The following is a 25162-nucleotide window of genomic DNA, read 5'->3' as shown; positions in this document are numbered from 1 at the left end:
CTATGTAACTATCAGCGGGAAGTTTGGGACAACGAATATGCATATCTATCTTTGTGTTGCATTCTGGGACTTAAAGTTTACACGCTGATGGTGCTGACCACACACACGGGTTGCCATTGATTCACCCAGGGCTCAAGTTGAGGGTACACGCGGGTGGACAGAGTCCACCCGCTTATTTAAGAGAGTGGACTCAGTTCCCCCCATCTAAAATGAGAAACATTGAATTTCCTCTTTGAAAGTCCTCACCAGGTTTGCAGGCCGGACACTTCACTACTGCATAAATAACTAACAACTAAAGGTGAAATGTCCCATTTCAGTCCTGCACACTCCAGGGAAAACATTTGTATTGGTTTTGGAGTTTAAAACGTGCACACCTTTTAACATTTTCAAAAACACCATTAGATGAAAATATCCTCTCTTTTTTGCAATTTGAGTGGTTATGCAAAGCCAATTTAATGAAATGTGCATATTTCACCTTCATACGTTAATTTATGGCGACGCATCCCATTGCGTTTCTTGATGAGTCCTCCCTCTTTAATTTTTAGCACTTGACCCTCATTCACCAAATTCGGATACCTTACCTGCTGCTGTATCCTATTGGCCCCTACAGGCGCTGCTGTGATCATCCAAGGACCCCTGGACCAGGCCACGACGAAATCCAACACAAGTGCTGGGCAGGCGCTGGAGTCCAGGCACTGAAGTCATTTCACTTAACGACTTTATCTCTGACTCCAACGCCTGCGTCGTCTGCAAAATGCAAGGTTTGCAAACCACGTAGAATGATGCTGGGACGGGGCGCCGGCAAACTGTTACATTGTACAGTGCCGCCGGCGCCACCTGCCAGTGCCCGCTATATCCCCCGTGGGCCATGGCCCTCCCCGCCCCACCCCCATCATGCTGTGTGCTCGTGGTGTAACTTTTTTTTTTTAATCCTTTTTTTTCAATCCTAATGACACCTCACAGCTCCCAAGATGAAATGTCATCCAGGCGGCTGCGAGGCCCCCCCTGTGCGCGAGGCCTGGGGCAGTTTGCCCCCCCCTGCACCCCCCTCGTGACGGCCCTGAACCCTCCCGTGCACCGGAGCAATCTCTCTCTCTCTCTCTTGCTGCTGCAAGCTTGGACGAGGACTCCTCACCTCTACAAAGAACTGGAAGTAGCTCTTTGTGTGCTTGTGCCCGGGCCTTTGGCTCTTTTGCCCCTTTCGCCACTTGCCACTGCCCTTCCCTGACCGCTTCCTCATTTAGTGCGCCAGGCCCTGCCTCCAGTCCCCCTCGGCCCCCCCTCCATTCCACCACCTCCTGCCCCCCACACCTGATTGCTGTTTTCCCCCAGGGCACGGTACAGTAACCCTCCCGTGCACCTGAGAAATCTCTCTCTCTCTCTCTTGCTGCTGCAAGCTTGGACGAGGACTCCTCACCTCTACAAAGACCTGGAAGTATCTCTTTGTGTGCTTGTGCCCGGCCTTTAGCCCTTTTTCACCTTTCCACCTTCCCCCTGCCCTCTCCTTGAGCGCTTCCTCATTTAGTGCGCCAGGCCCTGCCTCCATTCCCCGCCCCTCCTCTATACCCCTGCACCGTCCCCTGAAACCCGATTGGTGTGTTCCTCCAGGGCACAGTACCCCTCCCTTGCACCCGCGAAATCCCTCTCTTTCGGCTGCAAGGGGGGACGAGGACTCCTCACCTCCACAAAGAACTGTATGTAGCTCTTAGTGTATTTGTGCCAGGCTTTGAGTCCGTTTGCCACTTTCCGCCTTCCCTTGCCTCTTGTCCTTCTCTGAGCACTTCCTTGTTTGGGGCGCCAGGCCCTGCTTCCATTCCACCTCAGCCCTTCTATTTTCCCAGCATACGCCCTGACCCCGGGTTAGGTGATCCCTGAACCTTGCATTTTAGGAGGAACTCTCGGGACAGCCCTGCCCGATCTGCTGCCAAAGCGCACATGCAAAGGCCGCCTTTCTTAGGGTGCCTTCTATCCCCGTTTGCCTGGCGCCCCAATCCTGCAGGAGGCCATGCTCCCTTTTCTACAGCTACATCCAGGTAAGGGACATCTTCCTTGACTCTTACTATTACTGTATTTTGCCAAACCTACATAGTGCTTCCCAGGGTGTTCCAACTGGGAGTTTATTACATTATAGATCGCCACTTTTCCATTCTGCCACACTTGCATTGCCTGACTAGCTTTTCCCAGTGTAGATTGCTGCTTTAAATCTCACCACTGTTTGTACTCTGCCACACTTGCATTGCCTGACTAGCTTTTCCCAGTGTAGATTGCTGCTTGAAATCCTGCCAGTGTTTGCGTTTTGCCACACTTGCATTGACTTACTAGGTTTCCTCGTTTAGATTGCTGGTTTAAATCTCACCACTATTTGTATTTTGCCACACTTGCATTTTGCTTGACTATAGGCCTCATCACCAGTTGGGCTGTAGCCAGTGCTGGTCATTGGGCCGGCTCTCGGCGGATCCGAGATCCGGCACCAGATATGGAGCCGGATCTCGGGATCCGGCCAGAGTCAGCCACCCATGAGCAGCACTGGAATACATAAAAAAAAGACAAAAATAAAAAAAAAATGCAGCCGCGACGGCAGCATTGCCTTTTACCGCGGCTTTGGCTCTGGTGTGCAATGCACAATGCTCACTACATATAATACTGATTCTTTTCAGTTGTACATGATGTAGCGAGCATTGTGCATTACACACCAGTGCCAAAGCCGGCGGTAAAAGGCAATGCTGCTTGGGAGGCTTTTTTTTTTTTTTTTCCACTATGTGCCCCGCCCCCTCGGGCATAACGGCTCCCCAAACTCCCCCTCCCATACGTGTTGTGGGATCCCCCACCACATTTTTTCCATTTCCACCACTGGCTGTAGCCCTTAAATGCGGCGGTAACGGTATTACCGCCACATTTAAGGGCTAGCCCTATCACAAGTTGGGCTCTAAATGGGCTGTTTTACCGCCAGCTTTTTTCTGGCGGTGAAAATCCCATTTAGCGCCCTGTTTTCTGCAGTATTACCGCCGGCTGTATTAGCGCATGGTATTAGCACTGAAAATGCCCCATTGGACCCAATGGGAATGGGGATTTATCGTTGGCACTCAACCCGTGATCCGGCGGTAATACCGCCGGACCAGTGGACACTATAGCTATTACAGTTGGGCGGTATTACAGCTGGAAAACCGGCCAACTCGTGATGAGGCCCATGGCTCCTAACCTAGAGTGCTACTTTAACCCCTTAAGTGCAGAGGACGAGGTGTCTTGTCCTCTGCACTACATTTCCAGTGCGGGGGAAGAGATACCTTGTCCTCTGCATTGCTTACTGTTGGGGGGGGGGGGGGCGGATCGCCCCCTGCTGCTGCTCCATGTATCCCTTCGACCCCCAGTCAGTGAAGGGGAGGACTTTCCCTTCCGTGCCTGTGGGTCAGGAGGGGCGTGATGATGTTGACTCAATCTACGTGTGCTAACGTCATCAGGAAGTGATATTTACATGCTGAAGCCATTACGCTCCAGCATGTAAATATCACAGCTACGCTTTTGCATACTGCTCGGGTATTTCTAGCCCGGTTTCCTTGAGCGAGGGAGCATTGGAAAGGGGAGCCACTCTGGTCCCTGTCATTACTCCAGTCCTCAACTGACTTTCCTGGAACCTCTAGGTCTCAAGTTCCACATACCTCCACACATTCTACAAGGCCTCCCACTGCACTCATACAGACACAATACACCCAAGTCACTATAAAATCCCAGTCAACTAAGGAACTTTCACGCCTACTAGGGCAAATGCACGTATCTACACATTTAAAATTATTACTAAAAGGTCAATATAAGTGAACTGTGCTTGTTTATAATTCTAATACAGCTGTCCTCAATGGCTTCACAGAGCATATTCTCCTTTTAGTGAGGTGGGTGAAGCTTTGCAAAAAATGTAATGCGAGGCGTAAGAGTATGGGCAACCTTAAGTGACCCTCGGGCCCACTGTGAAAAGCTGCCATCTATGCTGGGCGGCTGCTTCGAGATATACAAGGTTGACACTGTCCATGTTTCATATGGTTATGCCATGTCTGGCTCGCTCTCAAAATCGCACAATATCTGCACTTATGGGGCCATATTCCAGAAACTGCAACGTCGCACCGTATTAACTCTAGGGCAAAGTTTGACCAGGTGCAAAAATACATGTTTTTTTGCACCAGGGCAATTATACCATGAAATATTGCACTCGTTATGGTGCAAATATGTTTTAATGTGGCCCAATGTTTTTTGCTCTAGTGCTAATACAGTGCGGCTTTGCACTTGAGATGGTGCAACGTTTCTGTGATCTGCGCTCCAGGGAACCACTCTTTTGGTTTTCATTCATTGGTTGATCTTGTCTTGGAAACAGGTGGCAGCGGTGAACAAGTACAACCCTCCTCCAGAAGTCATCGCAGGACAGGACCACATGGCCAACATCATGTACAGTATGATGCAGCTGCAGCGCGTCTTTGACAGGTAAGGCGTCCTTGCATCCCCGAGCACGGCCTGAAGGTGGCGATAAAACACAACAAGACCGACTGCTTGGGTTCTTGCAGTGCTTTCTGTTGCGCCCTGTTTTAGCTGCACAGCCCCCAGAGCTTGCTATCAATATCACGGCCTGTTAAGCACAGGAGTGCGGTGAACACGCGCGGCCCCGCACTGTAATATGAACCTATGTCATGGGTGAAATCGTCAGCCCCACCGCTGCTGGCTTGCAGAACATGCTTTAAAAATCAAAGCAGCTACGTTTAAACTACGCAAGTGGCTAGTGGGCAGCTTCTTTGAGACAGCACAAGATCCTTGTTTTTTGAGGCTAGTCTGAATAGTTATTGATGATTATAAAGTTGCCTGATAAATCTTCCGCTTGTTCTTTCACTACTTAAGTGGATCGAATTGATGTAAAATCAGATTTAATGTTCAGGGCAGCTTTGGACCATTTTCAAAATTGTTGGTATTAAACAATTGTAAATAATGACACTGTGGATGTCATAATTTTGTTTAGGTGACTTGGCAATCTTTTATCATTTTGGATTCACAATGGGACATTCTGGGTTGGATTATCGGTTGACATTCATCTAATTAATTCACCCAGTACATCTTGACTGCGGCACAGGGCATTTGCAATGCGAAGCCTGGATACTAGAGTGCCTGCGTCCTGCTGGAAAGAGTCCTCTATCTAGAGCTGGCATTTTAGCTTACAGCGCTTGGCATGCTGGGAATTCTAGACACGTACCTATAAAGGAAAAAGCGCAACTTCCAGTCTCAGAATGCAAAGTGCTGTTGATGAAAAAGCTGGACTGGCTGAAGGCGCCCCGCATGACGCGGACATGCTTGCTGCTACCTTTACAGGGTTGGGCTAAGGTGAGTTGGTGGCCACCTCATCCAGAGTCCCCTGTAGCAGGGCACACGTGAAAAAACAATCGCCAACAGTTGTCAACAATTGGCTCACTTTGTTGTCAATCAGCCAAAAAAGGCTAAACATGCCTACCATCTTACTTGAAAGGGGGCCCAAGCAGAGCTGGGTTGTAGGGCCCTTGGTGGCACAGTATGGGGAGGCTTTCAGGTAGGGCCATCTGAAGGAATTTTGGGGCTTGGAGCACGTCTTTCCCGCCAAGCCCCGGAACCAAAAAAATGAAGGGATCCAGTATCTCTGGCCGTGCCCCCTCCCATGTCATCACAGCACATTGCTTGATACATAACAATCAAAATATGCATGGGTGCTCCCTTCCAGTCCACGTACCCTCTTCACACCTGCTGCAATCACAATAACAAACACGTAGCATTTCAAGGGCAACAGTAGTAGTCCACAGCCAGGGTATGTGACACATTTTACACATTTTAACAAGTAATGGCAACGTCAACAGTTTTGTTAATGGTTTCACCTTGCCATAAGATGGCAACAGCTGGAATCTGTGCGAGTGCCTGGGTATATGATAGCAGTGCCTGGGAAATGTCCATCTAATAACTATACACAAGTTAAAACTGTTGGCTTTGATAATGCTTGCTTTAACAGGCCTTCAGTGGAAGGTGAAGCGTACTGCTTATAAATCAGGTGGCTGAAGGCACACTTAGTAAGACATGTGTATTGCACCAGTAACACAATTTCAAATTGAATTACGCCATTAATTATCAGATGACTGTTAATAAAGAACACGGTAGTTGATGTTACAGCGTGATAAAGCTAGCCCCTAGAGATACTAGGAGGGTGTGTCATGGGCAAGAGGGGGCCGGTAGTGGATGGAAATTGGAACAGGGATTAGCATGGCCATGGAGGGTCAATTGGTGAGTAAAAAATCAAACCCCCCCCTCCACCGGCTGTGTATTCCTCATTCTTCCTTCTTGCTGTATTCCAGTGCAATATTTTTGGCTTCTAGGTGGCGCTTTGGTGCCACCTAACAACCACAACTGCAAAGAGCAGCCAAGAGGAGGGTGTAGTTTTAGATTCAGGACACAGATGAGCAGCCTTATAAAAAGGAACACATAGCCTAGCATACACATCAGACTCCCGTTAGCAGAATGTGAAAATGCTCAAGCATGCTCAAGCATGCAGCCAGTGTGAAAGGTGCACAGACCCTTGCATAGAAGAGATAGTGGATATAAATTAAAAGCTGCCAGAAAGGTGCATGTATGCTAACATAGACTAAGATTAGAAGAGAACTATAGTTTTTAAGCTGTATTGATATTAGTCAGCAAAGAAACAAATGGCTGCCGTGTGCAATATATCAAAGCCACTATTATCCATGAAGCAGCACTGTCGCTAGTTAAACCATGAGTGAGACTTTTTCAAAGAGCAAATCCTGAGACTTCAATCACTTTTTTAGGCTGGCAACTTGAAATGTTTAGAGAAAGGCAATGTTGACTGGTTAGTCACTACCCAATTAAATGAATTGCCCAGGATCACCCACGTTGGCTGACAGGTAAAGCTGGTATTTGAATAAATGTGGAGTTTCTGCACATGATGCATTGTTTACCAGTTATATTTGTGAATGTTTGACTTTCATGAACTAAAATAATAGCCTGTTTTGTACAACTGACTTGGATAGTACACAAATAACATAACAATCTGACCTGACAATATTTGAAAACAAAACTTTATAGCGGCATGTTATGCAAAAGGATAATGATTCCAGCTTAATTGTCAAGGGAAGTATAGAAGTACCAGAATATCAATCGGTGTCACCTTAACAGATTTAATCTGTTGTTTTAAATTGAAAAGCTTTAAATACACCCAGCACTCGGACCTGCGGGCTTCGTCAGGTCTAACATAGTAGAGAGAGGACTAGGCATTTATATGGTAAGAATGTGGTCCTACTTTGATGCTGTTGAAAAAAGGCTACTTGCCTTTTCCTCCCACAGAGTCACCATCTTGGTACATGGGTACATCAATACATTTTGCGAACACACACTTAGTAATTTCTGAGGAGCATATTGGAATATAATACATACATATACCAAATTGCTTTCCAAATAAGCATTTGATAATTTTCAAAAGGCATATTCTAATGTGGCAGTGTTTTAAATAAAGGACAATGGTCCATTCAGACTCCTATAGTAGTGAACATAAAAAAAACATGAAGGAATGCTTGTTGGTTAAATGCAAGGTAAAACCATTCCAATATGAAAAACTGCAAGTCTTTGCAGCATTTGGTTCAAGGCTATAAAGAGTAATCTGCCACTGTATATTCTCAAATGCGCATGTATATATCATGAGAATGAAAATGAAAGGTTCTCCCTAGTGGGAGAGAACAATGTTTTAATGTGCTCGTGTATATATATATATATATATGGTTCCCGGTTGGATAGGAGTCCTCCCTGATGGGTTACAGGACCAGTCAATTGATTGCATGTAAAATTACTGGTGCATGGTTCTTCTGAGGTGTGCCACCACACTAATTGATCTCTTGGAACGATTAATTATAATAATATTATACAAAGTGTAATGCTTTGATCTCATGAGTACCTATATTCCAGTTGGTATGATTGGGCGATATGTGGGGGTAAAGAATCGGACCTACCGGTGGGCAACAGGATGTACTAGAAGGTAATGGCATATGAGGGAGATGGAAAAGGGAGATGGTAGGATCAGGGTTTAATAAAGTGCTGATCCGGATGTTATCAAGCTAACTGCTAACTTTCTTTCGAAGTTGTTGAGTCCACTAGGTGATGTGCAGAATAGCAAATTAACTAGATCGAATCAAATCCACTCAACGTGAATGGAGAAAGTGCAATACATAAAGTGCGTAGCATAATATGTAAAGTGCAAGGTGCTGACATTGGAAGACTAAAGTAGCGAGTAACGTTTCCCTAGAAACTCATTTGGAATCCATTTAAAATCTTAACTTACCAGGAAAGAAATTTGTCGGGTAGTCGGCCAAGTGGCCCAATAGTCTTGTCCTGAAAGGGCACAAAATGTGCCAAATTCTAAAGTGCAAATTGCTTGTACTGTATTCAACAGGAACTCATATGCTATATAGTAAGCAATGGATTTCAAGTGGGAATTAACACTTAATAGCGTTACATGATAATTAATAGTGCTGGCAATTGTCAATAAAATACTAAAATGCTGTATTGCAATCTGCTAGAGTGCCTCAAAATGTGGACCTGCTCGTACCATCCCCGTCAATAATTTAATGTAATGTTATAACCCTGAGTTTATGCCACGGTGAAACCAGCTTACCTCCTCTACTCTCTAAAAGCTACATGTTAAAAAAACAATTCATGTGATGAAAGAATAACAAACAAACGTATAAAGTGAATGCAAAAAGCTAATTAGTGAAATTACAAAAATGCAAACAGTACTCGTATAAAAAAAGCTTGAGATAATCCTTCAAACCTACATGTGTACTGCAGTTATAAAACAGACATATATACATTCAAGATAAGGGTTGGATGTGGGGCATTCTTGAACAGATACTCATTTAAAGGTCTAGAATGGTAAGGAAGGATAGCTTTCGTTCAATGTATCAATACAATAGAACAGAGAGACTTTTGGGGCAAGGATAGTAGTCTTTAATGTGATTCCTCTCAGAATGAGCCAAAGCGCTCATCGGTTGGCAGATAAACACTGGTTGGCTCACAGTTAATCTCCTATGAATACATACAGTTCTATGTCTCGGTTGTGGCCCATCAGAGTTTGTGTTGTAATCCACAATATAACGTGATTCTAGTTGTCTTAATCTTCTGAGTCTGTTGCCTCCTCTTGGGTGTGGGTCAACTGTGTCGATTACAAAATATCTGAAAGAAGGGACATTTCCATGATGATTATCCTCAAAATGTTTTGCTAATGGATAATTCATGTCCTCATTTTTATTTACCCGTAGATGCTGTAAAATGCACAATCTTCTTGTTTCGTGCTTCCGATGTACCATAGGTTGCACTGCGCAAGTAATCACGTAGATAGCAAATGGTGTAGAGCATTTAATTTCTTTCTTTATCAACACTTCTTTAGTTGTTCTTGGATGATTGTATTTTGTTGTTTTCAATCCAAAGCGACATGCCTTACATTTGGTACATGGAAAAAAAAAACTGGTGTTTTCGCAGGAAGCCAGCAGCATATCGTGGTGCTTTGTGCGCTTTCAAACATACTAGGTGACAATTTGGTTTGCAAAGAGGCTTGTTTCCTGTAGGTTACAGTTGCATGCGGTTTGAGGAGTTGACTCTCTTAAGGAGATGCCAATATTTGCTTAGGATTCTTTTAACATCTTTTCTCCTGAGTTATATGTAGTAATGAATCTGATCACCGGGTCATCTGTATCTTCTGGTTTTCTATGGCTGATAGATGCTTTTGCTAGTGTTTGTTCCCTTGTTCTGCTGTAGCTGTGGGGATATGCTTTGTTATTAATGCTTTTGCAGTAGAAATTCGGATTGACACGGATACCTTGTCTTAGAGGATATATGAGAAAAATCTATATTCCACACAGTTTTGTGTTTTTGAAGGTGCTGCTTTGTAGCAGGTTTGTTTATTAACTTGGGTTATACCCAAACATAGTGAGGGTGGGATTCTTATTGTCCCATGTGGTCAGCCGACACGTGTTTCGACCCGGGTGTGATATGCTGCAATGGTTGTATTTATCTTGTTATACGTACTATTTGGTTTAGTAACGGGAGTCCATGTTTTTCTTGTTCATTTCTATAATAAAAGAAAATAGCATGTTAGTATTAGTATTTTATAATGACTTATTACATTGTACAATCAACATTTTCTTCTTTTTATTGACCCTCATATTTAGTAGATTACAAACCAGAGTACTGTGCAAAGCTTCTGTGTTTGTTGCTAAAATCATTGGGTCTGTGGGAGAAAAAAAGATCCATGTTGGATTAAAAAAAAACCTTTTTCTGTTATGCTCCTGTTTATTTATTCGTTTGTTTTCCGCGTTTACTTGTTCTTTCTGCCTAATGCTTTATGCATTGGATTGTTTCAGTTTTTGTGAGCAGTGAGATATTAGGTATTTGTTTGGATATTGTAAAATTTTGGCCCAGTTAGATACCAGTAGGCGTATTCTAACTGTTTATGTTTTGATATAATTTCGTGGTATTGATTTATCTGTTTGCATATTTGTAAATTTTGGGACAGTTGGATACCAATTGGCGTATTCTAACTGTCTATTTTTTGTTCTATTTGAGTGGTATTAATTTATCTGATTAGTTGTTGTAGAATCTTTGGGCAGTTAGGTTTTGAAATATTGTGACAGTTTATATTTTTTTACAAGTGTACTTAAGGTTTAAGTACAGTTCAGTTATCAAATTTTGGTTTTAAGAACATTAAAAACGCGTTTGTAAGATTAGCTGGTAATCTCTGCTTTAGAGTAACAGTACTATCATTACATTCAAACCATCCACATTTTTTTTTATATATGCAGTGTAGTGCCCTGAGTTGGTTGTGGCTCCTGCGTGGTAGATTATACCTATTGTTGTGAAGGTTTTCCTACCAAGTGATATTTGACCATGTGTGAATCCAGTCAGCTTGCAGTTGTTTTTCGTACCATCTGCATTGTAACGTAGAAGCATTAGTATTAGGTATTTACTATGTGTTTGTATTAGTAATGTGGAGCGATTATCCGAATTGTAGGTAGAACATAATCTACCATGGTTTGCATTTTGTACAAGTTGCTGAAATGGAACGGATTCACAATTAGGTATTGATATATAGACAAAGCGCTCATTGGGGATTTGTTCTTGTGTCACATTGTTGCAGAGAGTGCATGTATGTTTCCACATGTATGAAATCTGGAAGATTTCATTTATAGGTATGTTTTTGTTTTCCAGTACTAATAGTAAATACATTAGAAATTCTTGTGGATCTTCCTGTGAGTTTATAGTGAATTTCACCATTCCAGCACAGTAGTCCAATTGTTGTCTTATTCCAAAAACACTATACGTGTTGTCAGGATTGTTTGCTGCATTTCTGTGAAGTACTAACATTTGCAAACACAATGGGTCTGTACTGTGTAAGTAAATGTCAACAATTGGTGGTAATTGAAATAGAATATTCGTTGCTACATTTGCGTAGCAACTTACACCAACTATATTTGAGAATTTAAATGGCCAGGTAGTTCTGTATCTAACTGCTTTTTTGGAGTTTGTCTCCCTTCTTTAAAGAAGTACCTGGTTTACTTTCCCTAATTGATTCTTTTTTGCTTGTGGTACTTGATGAAGTTTTAGTTTCATTTAGTCTCTTTGGAGGATTTGCAGTGACATCCGGTTGCATTTCTGTTTGATTTAGTTTTCTTTTAGAACATTTTCCTTTTTGTGGAACAGGATATGTTTGTAGATGGGGGTGTATAGTGAACGAAGTCTATTGTATTCTAAAATGCAAGGAATATCAGCGTTTACTTTACTTGCATCAAAGTTTATTAGAAATAGACCGTCAATTGTACGTAGGCGTGACAGTGCTACGTAGCTCATGCCTTCTTTAAAGACTGTGTTACCAATGTCTATCATTGCTTTGTCTAGAGTAAGACCTTGTGATTTATGAATGGTGACTGCGTATGCAAGAGTTAGAGAAAATTGTTCTCTGCGTACAAACATGTCTTTGAAGAGAAAAAATCGAGCGGTTGAGCGTCCTATTCTTTTTACTTCTGAAAGTTTGTCAAAGAGAATATTGACAAACTGAATTTTGTTGTCACGTGGGTATGTTTGAAAGCCAACAACTGTACCCAGTGCTCCATTAACTAGTCCTTGGTCCACGTCAAGGTTACGTTTAAGCATTACTCTGCAATTTAAGGATAATTTTAATATCTTTTCCAAGCCTGCTGTGTTTGAGATTGATTTTTCTAAACTATTTAGTCTTGTTGTGGCTTGGTCACACATGGGTAGTGTCATTCCATGTACATCTAGTTTGTCTGTGGCGCTAATTTCCATAATTGGTTGCATTTCTTTGCTTAACATTATTTCATTGAATTTGAAACAGCTTGCAAGAGTTGGCATTAAGGCCATACAATTGACATTTTTGTGGGCTAATTGTTCCATAACATCTGTAGCACATGCATTATCACCATAAAGTGCATGAATGTGCCGGGTTTTCAATACTGCTTCTGCTTCTCTAGAAAGTATACCAACTCTGATACTTTTTAAGATGTTGCCATAAGTGAGATCTGCAGATTGGCGCATGTTTTCTGTTAATTCTCTGTATTGGAAATGTTGCCAAAGGTTGACATTTCCAATGCTGCCAACAGTTTTACGGCAGAGTTTGTGTCCTAATGTTTTAAAAATAGGCTCACCTTTTACAGGTGTCAATTGAAGAAGATCTCCAAAAACAATGATGTGTTTTCCTGCAAAGAGCTCTTCATAGTTTGTTTTGAGTACTTCTTGTAATCTGAGGTGAATCAAAGCTAACATTAGGTTGGACACCATGCTCACTTCATCTATTAGTAGCATTTTCATTTGTTTCAATACTCTGCGTAGTTCCATTGCAGCTTCTGCAGAAGGTTTGTAATAATCTAACTTGTTTTGGTGTTCTACTGGCAGGAGTAGTAATCGGTGTAAAGTGACACCACCTATGTTGTAGGCAGCTAAACCTGTGGGGGCAGTGACGACAGCTGACGGTTTGTTGTTTGTCAGTTGTTGAAGGAACTTACTGATGATTTTGATCAGGAATGTTTTGCCAGAACCAGCTTCACCACTGACCTACAATAGTATAGGTTTGTAATTTTGGCAGGTTCATTCTTTGTTTTCATGTTGCACACCATGTGCAATTTCTTTTGTTATTTCTTGAAAAATGCTACGTTGCTCTTTGTTTAGTTTTGATTGTAGTGTAGTTAAGTCTTCTTTATCTTCATAGTGACACATGGTGTTTTCTACTTCTATCATAGCTAATTTTGCCTCATTTGTTATTTGTGGTTCTCCCAGTGGTTCTTGGCTTCCTGTGACAGAAGGTTGACTACTGTCAGGAGTGTCCTTATCTAGTTGGGCCTGGAGTTCCTCTTCGTGTTGCTGTTCATTGTGCAACATTGTTTTGTACTGTGCAAAGTTTACATCAGTTATACTGCTTTCATTGGCTTTGAAAGCGTCTTCATATGAGTCATGGGTATCTAGTATTTCTTCTTCTTTTCTCCATGGTTTGAAGAGTTGTAGCAGGGACATGTAATATATTTCTTTATGTTGAGGAGTCTTTAATGACAATTTGATATGATTAATTAAATTTGGTTTGGTGAGTTTTACTTATTTTATTTATTTTATTTATATATTTATAACGCGCCGCAGCTCGCGAGCATCAGGGCACGACAAGAACACAAATAGACAGAGGTCACAGGACTACGTAAAAAGAAAAGAGGATTACTCAGAGGAGTCCAGGCTGAAAAATTAACGATTTACCGGAATAGTAACGTTTTCAGCTGCTTCCTGAATAAGGAGTAACTGCTTTCCAGTCTGAGGTTATCTGGAAGCTCGTTCCAGAGTGCAATAGCTTTGGTGGGAAAAGCTCTCCCAAGTCCAGTAGCTTTGATTCTTGTGTGGCTAACCTTAAGTAGCCCTATTTTGGCTGATCTTGGCTGCCATCACAGTTTGTCACTTTGTATTTACGGTTTTGCTCATCAGGTTTTATATCATTTTTGTATGTGTAGTTTTGGGCTATGTGGTATAGACACATGGTTTCCAAAGTGGTACTCCTGTTTGGGTAGTGTGTGTCCAATACATTTTTTTTTAAATGTCTTGGCTGTTGGGATCATGTTTGGCTATCGTTTCTATATCTTCGTATGATTTTAGAACTCTTTTTCTAGATTTAGCTGGACCAAGACTTAGCCATACTATATTTGCAGATTTACCATACAATGCAGTACCAGTTAATCGATCAGCTGCTTCATGGGCTCCACATTCTCTATGGGACAGCATTTTTATGCCCAAGCTGTATAATTTCGGAGACACTGTTTTATCTGATGACAGGTCATTCCAGAGGTCTTGGAGCTCTGTCTTTTCTGATTTGGTTAAGTATGCTGTGACATATCGTGCAACTGCAGTAGAATTGTCTGCAATGTACTGCACATTATTGTTTGCATTCCACAAGTGGGCAATGATTGCATTGTAATCATTGATATATTTTTCTTCTTCTTTTCTTTTTATGCAATATGTATTTTTAGGTGACTTACCTTTAACACTATGTCTAACTGAAGACATGAAGTTGTTCACTTGACCTGTATTTGTAACTTATATAGGGAAACCAAATCGGCATTTGGTGTAGTATTTCCCTTTGTTTTTGTATTTGCGATGACAATATTTGCCACATTTGTGTCTTTGGAATTGTAAGATTTTTGCATGAAGATCACGATTTGTGGATTCTGACGGAATTTCACAAGTGACATATTTTTCAATAAACTGTAAAACAGTGGCATCACTGTCGTGACCAAATTTAGGAGCATCTTTAATCCATAAAAGCATGTGGACATGTGGCGCTCCTCTGGCTTGGTATTCTTTTCTCCAAAAGAAGTGTTGCACTTCTCCAAGGGGAGGAACAGTTTTATTACAAATAAAATGTAGCATAGCAATGAAGCGATGTTGAAAATATCTAGAAACATTAACAGGATCCTGAAGTTCTCCAGCTGTTAGTATATCTATGTTTGTTTTGTTTTCGTTTGATATGCGTAGGAAAGCATGTAAATCTTTCCATGCATATTCTGCGCAACTTAATGTAACAAACCAAGTGGGTGGGCCAAGGTTTCTGATCATACAACGTACATCTCCATGGCGTCGAAACCAGTACTCTTTAGTACCTCGCATATTTGCTAATAGATTTGTAAGATTTGCCTGTAAAACCTCATCTTTTTGTTGAACTTTTTGTAATAATTGTGTGGCTGTAATATTTTGAAAGTGTGATCCTGATTTTAATATGTGTGCAACTCCGTAACATAAAGTTGCTAGTTCACTTTCAAAGAGTAGGTGGAATATGTATTCCACATTTTGTCGAAATCTGGGATCTTCAGAATACATTCGTAATGAGCGATATTCTGATGCTGATATTTGAACAGGTCTATCATCGTATCTTCCTCCTTTGCCAGTAGGAAAGAGTAGAGGAAAAGCACATGCTTCTATACTTTTTTCCCATATGCTGATTGGTGATCCTTTTGTTTGACGCATTTGGTACGTTTCCAGTGCATCTTCTATAGTGTCATTAGAGTGCAATGGGTGAATTGTATAATGGTCTAAAGTGTTTGCTATTGTAGCAGGATCTAGGAGCTCAAATTGACCAGTTTCTTGTGTGTCTTGAATTATTTCAGTTGTATCTTTCAAGTTTTCTTCGATATTAATTTCTTTGTAATAATCATTATTCTCTTTGAGATATTGCAGGGCTTCTCTAACTTTATGTAAATCTACCAGTTGTTGCCAATTTTTTTGTCTTTTGTAGGTACTCCATTTACCAAGATAATTAAAGATTGTTGCATTGGACGTTGCACTCCTAGAGTGTGCACATTTTCTTTTAGATCTAATGGTAAATACACTACTTTTCCACGAATACCTTTCACTAATTCAGAGGGAGGTAATTTTGCAGTTTTTGGTTGAAGGCGTATTATTGCTTGAAATGGATGAACTGTTTGAATTATGATGCTCTCATATAAATTAAGTTGTTGAAGGAGTTTTGGTAGTGGATGCAATTCCAAGTTATTTGAGATAGCACGTGAAGGAGTTTGGTTGTCGTCAAGTTTGGTAGTACAGTAACTGCAAAGTATTATGGGCTCAGTTATTTCGTATTTGTTTTCTGCTATAAGGTAGAGAGCTAATTCAAACCATTTAGAATCTTCATTGTCTTCTATTTTGTATGAAAGGTCTATAGTTTTTGTGTTACTTTTATAACACGTTCTGCGGCAACATACACACACATGGTTTGGTACTTCAGCTGAAGTGCTTTGAAATTTTAGTATTTCTTTTTTGTATGTGTGTAGTGAAAGGTTGCCATGTGCAGATTTGTTACAAAGTTGGTTGACAGCTAATTCATCTTGTAAGTGGGTTTTCATTTCCAAAATACTTTTTCTGCATATACTCGATTTCTTCTAGTAGGTCTTTTGGTTACCATGTAGAAGAATGTTATTTAAATTGGCTAGTGCTAAAGCAGGACTTTTTGCATAATACAGTTTATAAACTAGATTTCTTATACTTGCATGATGTGTTGATATCCTTTTGATATCATGGAAGGTTGTTTTGCAAGTAGCTCCTGATATGCAGGCCAACGAATGTCCTTGCAGTCCTGTGTGCTTGCGTACTGGACAAGCATCCATACTTTGCAGTATTTTAATTTTGATTTTGTCTTTGCTTTTCACATATTGATTGAGAAATAGGCGTAAAGATTTGAACATTTTTTTGGCAATGTTACACATTGACGTGCATGGCCATGTGTAAATTAGATGTTCTGATTCAGTCGAATGGAGGGGTAAATCTAAGTTTTCAGGGCATATTTGTGTAAGGAGTACTTCTTGTTCCATTATGGTATTATTAACTTTTTCATAACCTCGACCACTGCTTTGTATGGCAATTGTATTTGTTTGCTTTTGTTTGTACGCTTCTTCATTAAAGTATGGTTCTGTGGTTGTAGTGTGACTCCATTCACCTCCACAGATATTTAAGCAGTTATTTCTGTTCACATTTCGTTTATTGAGAAGTCTTTTTTGAAATGTAGTTATTAGTTTTGTTAGTGGTTTAATTCTGTTTAACACAACAATAAATAAGTTTCTTTTGAGAAGAATTGCACTGTCTATCAACGCTTCTAAGATTACTTTCCTATGATAGGTTTGAAGTGTTGAACCTGGTTTCTCTCCTGTTTTTATCAGATTTTGAAGGACTTTGTGACAGAACATTTTGGCTAATATACTTTTCTTCGTATGCTTACTTTGCTCTATATCAAGATTTATAGAAGACGTTTTATTTGTAGTGATAGTTGATTTTCTGTTAATAGTTTTTTGGGTCGTTTTATTTTGTGATAGAGGAGGCAAAGTTTTTGCACTAGAAACTTCTTCTGTTTCACAACATGACTGTATTAGCTGTTGTGTTTCAACGTTTTTTACAAATTCTGCTATAGATGGGTGTTTATGTTGGAGACTTTTCGTTTCATTTGCTCTACTTCTGTGTCCCTTTCTACGGAGTTGCTTTTTGGTGGGCATTCTTTAGCGTCTGTTGAAAAAAATACAGAAGGTATGGGTTGGGGTTTTCTGCAATGCATGTGTGTTGTGTGCATGATTGTTTGAGTAAGATGATAAAGATGTATGTAATGGTGTGCGATTGTGAATTGGGAAGTTGAACTACTAGGGATGGGTATTCTTCAATTAATGTGTTACTAAACTGGGGTTCAGATGACAGAAAAAAGTAAGCCGGTGGTGTGGAGAAGAATAAATAATATAGGTAAAGCTATACAACTAAAACAGTTGTTTGTTCTACAACATCTACATTCTAGCGGCTGAGTTGGGTAATTTGTGTGCCGAAAAATAGGAATTTGAGGGCCATTCTGACAGGAGATCACTGTTTAAGCCGGGGGGGATTTTTGGTCAGAATGGTGCAGAATCTCTATTTTTAGGCACAGAAATACTATAAATGCACCGTACAGTGCGTGTGAGTTATAAATCAAATATTATGGTAACAATCTACTTACTTTTTTTTCAAAAATGAGTAGTTTGCTTCTTAGTTGTTCTTTGTAAATCAAAATCGGCTGCTTCTATTCAGGAGAATGGGCTTCACTGCAATTGTAAAAGAAAGAAATTAGTAATTTGGTTGCTATATAGCACTGTTTTCATTTTAGATATAGATTTTTTTTAAATTGAAATGCTCAGCGCCTTCCTGAAAACCATTAAAACTATATTATGACTAAGAGTAGGAAAGAAAATACCTTTTACTATGGTTTGTGGAATTCCTAATCTAACAACGTATACCACTATTCTTGTAACTAAGCTTTTCCACGTAATATTGAGTCATTGTCATCATAGCTCTCAACCATGTGTGTCGCAAAGGCGGGTGAAATCACCTGATTTTGTTTTTGGCGGGTGAGACGCCCATTGGAATGAATGGGCGTGCAGGAGGCTTGGCGGGTGAGTCAGTCCTTTACAAGGCGGGTGACACCCGCCAAAAGCGTGTGAGTTGAGAGCTATGTGTCATAGCCTGCTTTTGCACGTAACAGTGAGTGAATGTCATAGTCTGCTTGTCCTATATAAATGTATGCAAGTACTCATATAAACGAAAAAAATTAAAACCAATTATGTGTTTGTACAAATATTATTGTGTGAGATTTGATCATAGAGTGTGTATGTTATTTTGTGTGATTATATGTCGTGTATATATTTTATTTCAAAAATGTTAGTTTAATAGTATTTGCATGTGTGTGTGTGTATGAAGAAATTAAACAATATAAAGGTTTGTAAGTGACAGGTCATTTTAGGACAATGAAACAATGATCGTCCATTCATTTTTCAGATTATAGAAGGTAAAAGTCGGTTAGAAAATGTGTTCATGTACTGTGTAGAAAATATGCATACCTGTACTTTCTGTTCATGTATATGGATATGGACCAAGCTGCAAGTAGAAATATTGGAGATTTGTATAGTATTTCTCGTAGATCGTGGTTGTCAATGGTATGAGACTTGTACTCCGAGAGATACACCGTACATTTGTAGTGCTGCTCTATGATGATGCAGTTACATGTAGAGTTATTGGATTTGATTGGTAGATGCTCATGTGATTGCTTAGCTACATCCAATGAGGGAATGGCACAGAGAGTGAAATCGAAATGGTAGAAGGGCTGTACATGTTACGATACGTTCGCGGACATGGCGGTAGTTCTAGGACACCGCGTATTACATCCGGGGAATTTGGGGAGGGGAGGTATGGAAATGAGATTGGGTGAAGCAAGGGATTGGTCAGTAAAGTTTAGTGAGTGTGTTGTGCTAGGAGAGGTTTTCTCAGATATTGTTTTTGCAGAGAGAAGAACAGATAGCTATGGCTGAGTGTTTCAAAACACAGATTGTATGGATTTTGGGAGACTCGTGGATTCATTGGTTGAAGGTGCATGCAGAAAGCTGTGGAGTATCTATAGATCTTGGATTCCCACATGTGGAAGTGCACTGGCATGGAGTGCGTGGAATGAAGTGGTTGGACTTACTACCTCTCTGTGCAACTTTGAAGATAGAGGAACATCCAGACATAATTGTAATTCATTGTGGAGGGAACAGTTTAGGACATGTGTCTGGAATTTCTTTGCAGAAAGAAGGACTTCAGAAGATAATAGACATGTTTCCAAACTCTAAAATAATTTTTTCACCGATTGCGCAGAGACAAGTGTGGCTTCGTTCTTTCTCATGTGGTCCACAAATGGAGAAAGCAAGGCGTTATGTTAATAAGGCTGTTTGTGCCTTCCTAAGAGATTTGGCATGTCTTCTTTTAACAATGAAAATATTTTGTTTCGTAGTACATACATTTTTCGCAGAGATGGAGTCCATCTTACTTATGCTGGCAATCAGATTTTTCTGAGAAATGTACAAAATGCATTGCAACCTTTTTTAGAAATATAGCATTCGTTTTGAAGTACGTCTTACGTAGTTAAAATGTTTTACATTCAAACACCTCCCAAAGGCTCTTTTCAGAGCCACCACTTCCTGTTAGAGAAAAATGCATTGGTTTCAATAGGGTAGCAATGCAATTGTTTTTCTGTTTTCCGCGGACTTTCACGAAATGGAAATGGCTATGCTTTTTGTATCTTCACTTCTATTTTTTAACTGTGAAAGGTGGCTCTGAAAAGAGCCTTATTTCTTTTTTTGATATTTGTTATTTTTATATTTTTTTTGTTCTTTTTTATACACGACACACTAGGAGAGGAGGGAACAGAGGGTAGAGGGAGGGGGACACCAACCTAAGGGATAAGAAAGGGGAGCTGAGAGAGGAAGATGTAGAGTGGGTTTTAGTTGGGTAGTGAGCAGGTCTTCTGGTGCTCTGAGACGATCGTCTCAAAAACACTCCGAAGTCGCACCCCGCTGCAGAGTACTGTGTCACAGTACACACATACAACTGTGACCCTCGAAAGGTAAGGGTCATCAGAATTCTGTATGGCCTGTGAGGCAGCTTGAGGAAGACGCTGTCCCACAGAGGTGTTCCTTGTGGTGACAGGATCAGGAACGGAGGATGAAGTAGAGGCAATCAACCTACTACGCTTCTCGCAAGGTACAACCTTGCGAATGGCCCCAGTGTGGAATGAGCGCAGGTGTCGCTTCATGGTAGTGGTCCCAAAGCTATACGAACCATGCTTCCCGCGACTGAGTACCATTTTGCACTCATTACAGGTGACACGGTTCGCATGAGACTTAGGACCGTTTCCATGAACGGTAAACAACCGCCACACCCAAGATTCACGCCGACGCCGGGTAGTAGGGATTTCCTCTACCTCATTCTCGTCATCCTCTTCTTCCTCCTCTGTATCCTCACTCCTGTTCCCCTCTTCAGGCCCTTGGGGAAATAATAATAATAATAATAATTTCGCATTTATATAGCGCTACGAACCCTCAGGTATCTGAGCGCTGCTTATTATTACCCACGGTGTGTGGTGCTCATTTATCGACCTCTGAAGGATGAAAGGCTGAGATTGGCCCTGCCAGGATTCGAACCTGCGTCGGCAGGCTCGGCACTGATGTCAAAGAGAGCGCTCTACTCGCTGTGCCACTTGACCGGCTATATAAATGGTGGTGGTGGAGGGGGTGGGGGTGGTGCTGAGGCAGATGTAGCACCATGTGGTAATAGTCGAGCCATGGATGTTATAGGCTTGGAGATGGAAATCTCAAAATCTGCAAAGTATGCAGCAAAATGCAGTGTGCTCTGAGGAATAGTCAGAAACACAATGAGAATGCGCTCTAGGGCGTGGTTTTATATCGGGGTGCTTGTGCGCGGGTCGTGGACATGCGCGCCGTCCGCAAGACAGATCGAACATCAAAAAAAGGTTCAAAAAGTCACAAAAACTATGTGGAAAGTTAGGATTAGTATGTGGGATTTGTGGTATGGTGATTTTTTAATGAGAAATATTGTGGATTACTTGGAAATGTACTTTTAAACTGGTCGGGGACACGAACAGTGTCCGCATTTAGAGCACGAGATGAGCCTGGGCGCGGTCACATGATTGTTTTGTGAGCATGTTCGCTAAGGTGGCGGTCGTCCGCAGGACACCCAATGTACGGACATTGTTTTGCGCCTGCGTGTTGATGTTCTGCGGACAGTGTTCGGGTCCTAAACTAATTAAAAGTGTGTGACATGTAAAACGAACAGTTGCGGACAGCCGTTTGTTCTTAGCACAGTTTAATTTATTTGCTAACAATACGGACAGACATAGCGTTTCAAGCACACCTCCATTTTCGTTTATTTACGAACAATTCAGGACACCACGAGTGTTCTTAGAACAGTTTCTGCTTGCTATCGAAGACTACGAATAGGGATAGTGTTCTTAAGGACACCTCCATTTTCGTTTCTTTACGAACATTTCCGAACAACCGCGGTGTCCGTGGACACCTAAATTGGTTTTATCACAAGGAACTGAAAGTAATTACAACACAATATAAGAAAAGTAACTTTATTTCATATATATATACAATTATGACTGGGAAGGTGGGGCAGAAACGGAAACAAAAACAGGAGAATTAGGGATTTCTAGATAACTGAGATCAGGTGAAGAAGGGAAGGAAAGCTCATCGAAACGCTTTGGTCCATAGACAGGGTTTGGGGTTAACTGCGTGGGATAGGGTGAGGGGGGACAAGTGCAGGTTGGACAATGGTGTGCTGTTGGGGGTTTCTCATAATTTTCCACAAAGTTTTTCAAATCCATAAAATTTTGCATAAGGTCATCCATTTTTTGATTAATCTGCTGTAGAGTGATATCCTCTGATTGTTGTTGTGAGATGCTTGGAATTTTTGTATGGTCTGTAATAAAAGAAACGTATATGTTAAATGTATACAAAATAATATTTATTAATTGGTTTATTTAGTAAAGTGTGTACCATTAGGTGTACTATTTTCTAACATTTCCTCTCGTGGGAAATGCTCCTCTAGCCAGTTGAGAGTACTACACATTTCTGTGAGAAAACAAAAAATTAATGTTTTTTTTTTCTAATATAGAAAGTTTATAAATATATGAGTAAAAAGAAGTGCACTTACTATGTCTGGTGAGATATGTAATCAGTAGTGTATACGTCTGGTCTTGCTGTTGGTTGTGGAGCGTCTGTGAGGTAATTATGGTGGAAGCCACTTTATCTTCTTTTGGTATATTCCATTTTAAAACATATATTATTTACATGAATGGTTAGTGTGTTACATATATGGGTAACATTTTTTAAGTATTACTACATATGCTTTGTATGTGTGCTGCTTTGTGAATGTGTTAAATGTTCCTATGTTATGATATAACTATTACACATACCTCCCCAGAGTTTTTAGGTGGTGGTACTGTTGTCCAAACATGTCTGCGGGCCGTCAAATTCAGTAGAAAGGGTTCAGTATGTTCCATATTATATGTACATAAAGTCAAAGTTACTATTGTTAAGTTGTGCTACTAAAAAACTATGAAATTCAGTGAAAAAACGTTGTTAAAGGGACGTTATGGTTCAAAGTAAAACCGAAAAACCCCTGAAATTCGGCAGTTATGGTAAAATAAGCAACCATAACTCGTGCCGCCACCGCGCACTGCTAACACTAACACTCGGTCCAGATTGTTCTAATTGAAAGTAAATGCAGATGCACCAGACCAGGCATTTGAGGGGAGCATCGTTTTTGCTGCAGAAGTTGAAAGGGTATTAGAAATGCTAAAATCAGTGTCATGCCTTACAACTGAATTATTAGAACAATAATGTGGGTTCGTGTAGTGCCCCCAGTGCCTGTGACGTACAGAGCTAACTCAGATCTGCTTAGCAATGGGATCAGGTACCCCAATGTGGCAATTTGGCGAAATATTTCAAAATGGATCCCAGCTCTAAAAGCAGTCAGTGCCATCCGCACCTTCTGCACTGGTAAGAAGAACAATGTGGCTTTGGGTTCACCCATCCCCGAGGACATGGAATAGCCCCGGTGGGAGCCCCTCCATCAAATTTTGCTGGGAACTGCATTGTGGCTGAGAAATAGCCAATGAGATGTTGCACACGGTGTCCTGAGCCAAATTCATCTTTGTTTCTTGCCGCTGTTGGGCGTGTTTTTTTTCACAAAAAGATGCCACCGAGTGCATCGCCCTATGGTATATACGATTTGTGAGTGGAAGCCTCACCGTTTTTAGTTGCTAGTGAAGATGGGGTATACTCTGGGGTCTTTCTTAGTTGAAGGAAACCGTTTTCAGAAAGACTTTTCAAATGTTCAGTCTTTTGTAAATCATTCTGTCTCTGCAAGAGTTCGCTTTCTCAGGCAATGCAGATCCTAGAAATGGCAACTCCCACTCGCATTCCTAGACACGGCAACCCCAGAAAATGCTGGCTATCCGGCGGCAGGCCTTCATTCTCAGCTCAAGGTCTGTCTTTTTGGAATCCGTGGTACCCGGGGTTTCATCGCAGGGCTGGCCGTTCACCTATGCTGTGAAGGGGTACTTGTATACAGAGGCGTTGCTGGGGGGGGTGGGGTTTAAGGGGGCTATAGCCCCTGGTCTTTTGGTTGTAGCCCCGGATAGATTCTCAGGAGCTACAGCCCAATTGCTGGCTAGCCCCCGTCCCGCCAGTTCCGACATTAGCGCAGCCCCGGATCTTTTCCAGACCTAGCAACAGCCCTGCTTGTATAACTCTAGTTGGGCCAAGCTTGCAGAAGAGGTGTTGCCACACCACCCATTATGGAGGCACCACATGAAGCAGAGTTGGGTGTGCGGCCACTAATGGCATTGCTGCATGGAAGCTGAGCAGCTTGCCCTGTAGCAGTGGGCACGCTGAGCAGTGCTGCTGGATCTCTGATTAGTCACATGTCATGGGTGACCGGTTGCCTTTGTTTGGCAGAGTCGAAAGCTCGCCCAACCACACTCGGACATGTCCCTTTTTTGAGACTGCACTGTGTGCCCAACAAGGTCCTGGAAGGTTCTGCTATTGCCAGGATTTTACTGCCGGTGCATGTGCATGTGCATGTGCAAAACATGCAAAACATGCACATGCATCAGCACTTAAGTCTATGGGGTCCTTTACCAGGGCTTCCCAAGAAACAGAGGACAGGGAGAGGAGTGATTGACACCTCTGCTTACTTCCTATACAATTTGGGTATGTAGTGCAGTCTAGTACCTGTGCCACCTATCTAAAAAACAGTGGCTGTATCTGTTCACAATGCGGGTACCCCACATTAGTTCCTCCAACGCGCGTTATATCCCAAAAATTGACCTGTGCACTATGATACTGCGGCCTGAGAAAATATTTATTTTTTATTAATATAAATGTATTCATTATATTTATATACACATATAACTACATCAGTCTTTTATGACACACTAATAGCGCTCATGTGTCTCATTCTTTAGTAATGCACCTCATATGCCAACACGTGTTTCGAGCACTCAGCTCTTTGTTAGGGAAAGTGATTGGTGATATTAGTGCATTGTGATTAGCTTGATGTAAGTGATGTTAACAGTGAACACTAAAGCCAATTTCCACTTGAAGGCTCTTTAATTCCTTTTCAAGCTGTCCTCGATCTGGATGTGATGTTCATTGTGCCTTCCTACCATGTCTCCAGGGAATTGATCTGTCATTCTTGATCAGTACAAATGCTGTCTTTGAAA

At 41.4% G+C, this 25162-nt stretch overlaps 1 protein-coding gene across 1 annotated transcript in view; it reads left to right on the top strand.

The window, feature by feature from the left end:
* The window catches only part of LRGUK (leucine rich repeats and guanylate kinase domain containing), a 477106-nt gene that overhangs the window by 231044 nt on the left and 220900 nt on the right, over positions 1 to 25162 (top strand). Inside the window, exon 10 of the mRNA XM_069629624.1 lies at positions 4361 to 4467. Coding sequence (XP_069485725.1) covers positions 4361 to 4467 — 107 coding nt within the window. The remainder of the gene's footprint in view (positions 1 to 4360; positions 4468 to 25162) is intronic.

The sequence above is a fragment of the Ambystoma mexicanum genome, chromosome 12, assembly GCF_040938575.1.
Source record: "Ambystoma mexicanum isolate Mex_15411 chromosome 12, UKY_AmexF1_1, whole genome shotgun sequence".
Classification (NCBI taxonomy): domain Eukaryota; kingdom Metazoa; phylum Chordata; class Amphibia; order Caudata; family Ambystomatidae; genus Ambystoma; species Ambystoma mexicanum.
The sequence above is the reverse complement of the archived record's forward strand: the minus strand, read 5'-3'. Positions and strand labels throughout refer to the sequence as shown.